General features: G+C 39.8%; 1 protein-coding gene across 1 annotated transcript; it reads left to right on the top strand. All coding sequences in view use genetic code 11, as the record gives it.

The window, feature by feature from the left end:
• Nucleotides 1–1477: 1477 nt before the first annotated feature.
• Nucleotides 1478–2197, top strand: EGR_10047 (hypothetical protein; the record flags this gene model as incomplete). The annotated part of the gene is made up of 2 exons (XM_024499296.1): nucleotides 1478–1722; nucleotides 2083–2197. The coding sequence occupies 2 exons, from the start codon at nucleotides 1478–1480 to the stop codon at nucleotides 2195–2197; spliced, it is 360 nt and encodes a 119-aa protein (XP_024346276.1).
• Between the last annotated feature and the right edge of the window lie 2043 nt (nucleotides 2198–4240).

Below are 4240 nucleotides of genomic sequence, written 5' to 3'. Positions count from 1 at the left end.
GGATGAAGTATTACCATCTCTGGTATTGGTGAGTGGAGCGTTTGGGTTTGAAGCCCTTCGAATTCAGAGGTACTCTCTAGTATAAGCAAATTCAAGAGCTAAAAGACGGTTACCATAATTATCCAACTGCTATTACTTTAACTTTTTTTGTCTTTATATTTCCAAGGCATTTACGCTCTCTAAGCTTTGCCGCTTCTTTCTGCAATCCTTCCTTACTGCATTGCTTTCTATTTTCGGATTAGTTGGCGTAGGGTAAAGCCTTGTTGACAAGTGCTCTGCGGGAGGTAGAAGCAACCATGTACGGTTTCGTCTCTTTTCTTCATTGCTAAAATAATAGGCCTTGGAGCTTATGCTACTTTCCTTTGGTGTATGTGTACTGCATGTCTCTTGCACATTATGGCGACAATAGCTTGGAAGGAGAGAAAGGGAAATCTGCACAGCTGTGTTTTTCACTCCACTAGTGCATTACGTCCTCTCTGGCAGTGTTCTGTGTTACTTTTGCAAGACAGTGTCTCCTTTGTAAGGCGAAGACCGTATAGAGTGGAGCCTTTGGGACAAATGGTGAGCAGGATTTGGAACTGGAGAATTGCTTCGTTCCCTTTTTTATTTGTTCAGTGGCGGAACCGGTAGGCATTGAAGCTTTTCCTCGTTCAATGTAGGTTTCGTGTGGTGCAGCATCGCATGATGCTCTTGCGCGTCTCATGTTGCACAAATTTGGGAGGCTTTCTGTGGATTCTTTCCTACTTCTCCTCCTCCTCAAATATCTACATTTCCTTATTTGTGCACCCCTTTGCCTTTCTTGCTTGGTAGAGCACAAGTTCCACAAATTACGCCTTCCTTCACGCCTTCTCTCTCTTTGCGAGCAAATCCGGCAGATTTGGTGCTTGACCACATTAGTGCCTAATGGAGCTGCCTTTGCCTCTGTTAGGTTGCTCTCAGTGAAGTGCGCGACTGTTTCGCTGCCAAGGTAAGCGCAAAGGTAACTCTGTCCCCTTTTTGTGCTGCTGCTTTTTTCGAGGGTGCATTCCTAAGTATCACATGCGGCCTTTTTACAGCCTTTCCATTATTTTTCTTTAAAATTTGCCTCCCTAAGCACCCGCAAACATAGTCTTTTATTGCCCTGATTTGCTAGAAGGCATTACCTGTTAGAGCATTCAGTTTTAAATTTATGTCATGTTTGATTGTCATGCTTTTTATAAGTTTATCAAAATCCTTCTTGACAGTAAACCATTTTTTGCAGATAAGTAGATTTAAACACTAAAAGCTTTGCCTGGATTTGTTGGTAATTCCTATCATCTATCTTGTAATTGCTTGATCCAAAGTATTACGTAGAATTTTGTTTCAAGGAAGTTTTTGTTAAATTTCTCAAACAGAGGAAACTGCTTTCCTGTAAAATCAGTCATACGGTAAATGTATTTTGTAGGCACTACCACTTCTTACCAAGCCAACCTCAGCCATCAGCTAACGAATTTTCGTGATGTGTCGTGATCCTGTAAAAAGGCGATGGTTACTGTTTAAACGCTTTGCCTTCATCATCTTCGAAGGTGTGGGTGCAGCTTCACCTAACGTGACGTCGAATTACAAGGAGTCGGAGACCGGCGTTGTCCACCCCTTTGGCCAGCTTGTGGACTCTGCGAGGATAGACAGCGACTCTAAGTGCAATGAGTACGTGGCATATGACACAGGTCAAATCGAGCAGCGCTACCTCGCTTGGATCAACCTGTAATTCACTTCCTAGCGATTGCGATGAACGTGACCAAGAATTTATTTCTTATTGTTAACATAGTAAATGCCGCTAACAATAAATTTGCAACAGTCATCCAATGTTGTCTTCGCAATTATTGGTAGCGAATTCCACCTTGTTTAAAGATCTTTTATAAGCAAATTGTTACCTGTGTAGGCATTTCGGTCCCGATTATTCCCCTGGATCTGTATGATGACAAGAACTGTAGTTCCCTACAATTGCGTTGATGTAATGACAAGTGCAACTGTCTGGTCTTTTGGGCAATGAAAGAGCCTCGTGTGCTTTCTATCTGTTGGAAGTGGTAGGAGCTTGTTTAGAGCATCCATGTGCCCCTTCAGTGTGGGCCGCTCGCTACTGTGCTTTGCGCTGCTCTCACATCTTGAGGCTCTGATATCAAGAAGTGGCATTAGGGCACAGTGGCTGCATTTTGGATTTACTCGCTGCGCAAAGTGAACCCAACTGCCACAAATTCTGCACCGCTGCTTCTCTAAATCATGCCTCGACTAATCAACTTGAGCGAATGGTTGGCTTTTTACTTGGCCAATAGTGAATATCCCACAGTTTGGCAAAGGCAAGAATAGGAAGACACCCAGAAATAATTATTCACTTATAATGTATTCGTTTTTGCTTCAATGCAAAGCGTGTGTGCGGAAGATTCATTTTGACATCCATGACAGTTTTTTAGCATTAGGGATAGAAGGTGCATGTGCGTAATATTTCTGAGTAGCCATATAAGACAAAGAACACGAGCTTTATGAGTACCTTAGTTAAGCAAAGACTAAAAAGCAAAATATAAAAGCAAAGACGCCTGCAAGGGATGATAGAAGTTTACGTTGGAACGGAAAGGATTTGATAACTTAGACACAAATTCGAAGTAATTTATTAAGATAAAAAGTTAAAGGAATTATGATCAGCTGTAAATTCAAGAGGCAAATACTGTTTGAAATTTTTTTGTCAAAATAAATTTCTAGAAAGTGAATATTTGGAGTCGCTAATCCAAGCAAAAAAGTGATTAAATTAATGAATTCTAAGCTGATCATGTTGTTAGCAATATGTTGGCATTAGCAGAAATTGCAATTAGTATATTCTATGTGCACTGACAGCGAATCAAATAAAACAGAAATGCATAATATTATCAAATGCGCGGTATTTAAGGGGACATATGTAGGTCAAAAAAATAAAATTAAATTAAATGACAAAACAAGCAATAAAATGCACACTAATAATGTTTGCATTTGCCTCTATTTTATCCCTTTTTTGTGTGCCAAATGTTGCCTTACGCTCAATGTCGCGAAGTTAATGTGATGATGGAAATCACTGTTAAAAGAGGGAAACTCACTAAGATCATCTGCAACAACATCGTTCGCCATTGCAAAATTTGCTACAACAGCAGTAGCAAAGGCGGCTGAGACTCAAAATGGATCGACATTCACCCTTTTCCCTTTGTACATCGTTTGTCAAGCATCAAAGGCAAAAGAAACAAATTTTAAAGACGCTACTAGGGCATGTGAAAAATCCACTGACACCACTTTTATATACTAATATTCCTGCAATGCTGTAAGGTTTATTAGTTAATACTTAAGGATGGGAAGCATCCTCACAAATATCGCTTAAAATGTGACTTTACTTCCCTTATAGTCCATTTATATTGTAAGTAATTGTCAACTACAATTTTATGCAATTCACTGGAAATACATAAGACAAAAAGGAAAATGTCCAATGATATGACAAGGTCGAGATAAAGGCACAAAGGTGAAGAGCAGAACCTGCATAAGTAGGCTTGAGCCAACTGAGGCTAGCAAGTTGTAAACATGCCAACATTGTTCGCATTATGTTGGTATTAGCCGAAAATAGACTTTTTGTTTTGCTGCAATTAGGGTTTTTTGTGGGCATTGACAGCGAAGTAAATAAAACAGAAATACATAAAATTATTAGACTGACTTCCGGCTAATTCAAATGCGCGGTATATAAGGAGACATATGTAGGTCAAAGCAATTCGATTAGACTAGATGACAAAACATGCAATAAAATGTAAACTAAAAATGATGCTGTATTACGCTCAATGTCACGAAGTTTATATCATCATATTCACCCTATGTCGAGTTGTAAAACTAAAGTCAGCAAAAGAAAGTTTATGTTTGAAAAGTTATGACCTGACCTTTACAAAATCATTTTAAAAGTATTCAAAGAGTTCAGTTCACCTCCTCTTTTCTCCCTTATGCTGCTAGCTCTAATCCCATTAAGACTCATTCCTTGATTTGTCCATTTTCAACTGAAGGAGAGGCAAGATCAACAAAGGAAGGCAAATGAGTGAGTGTAAGTGTGTTGGTGGATGAGTGTGTGGCTGGGATAGTGGATGGGTGGGTAGGTAGAAGATGGAGTGTTGACGAAGTGAAGAGGTGAAATCAAATAAGCGAACAATGAACCAGCCCACAAAGGAGATCTCACTTGACTGGAAGGGTGGGTTTGGAAGTAAGGGGAGAGGAGGAGGAGGAG

Source organism: Echinococcus granulosus (genome assembly GCF_000524195.1).
Source record: "Echinococcus granulosus chromosome Unknown EG_S00186, whole genome shotgun sequence".
Taxonomy (NCBI): Eukaryota; Metazoa; Platyhelminthes; class Cestoda; order Cyclophyllidea; family Taeniidae; genus Echinococcus; species Echinococcus granulosus.
The sequence above is the reverse complement of the archived record's forward strand: the minus strand, read 5'-3'. Positions and strand labels throughout refer to the sequence as shown.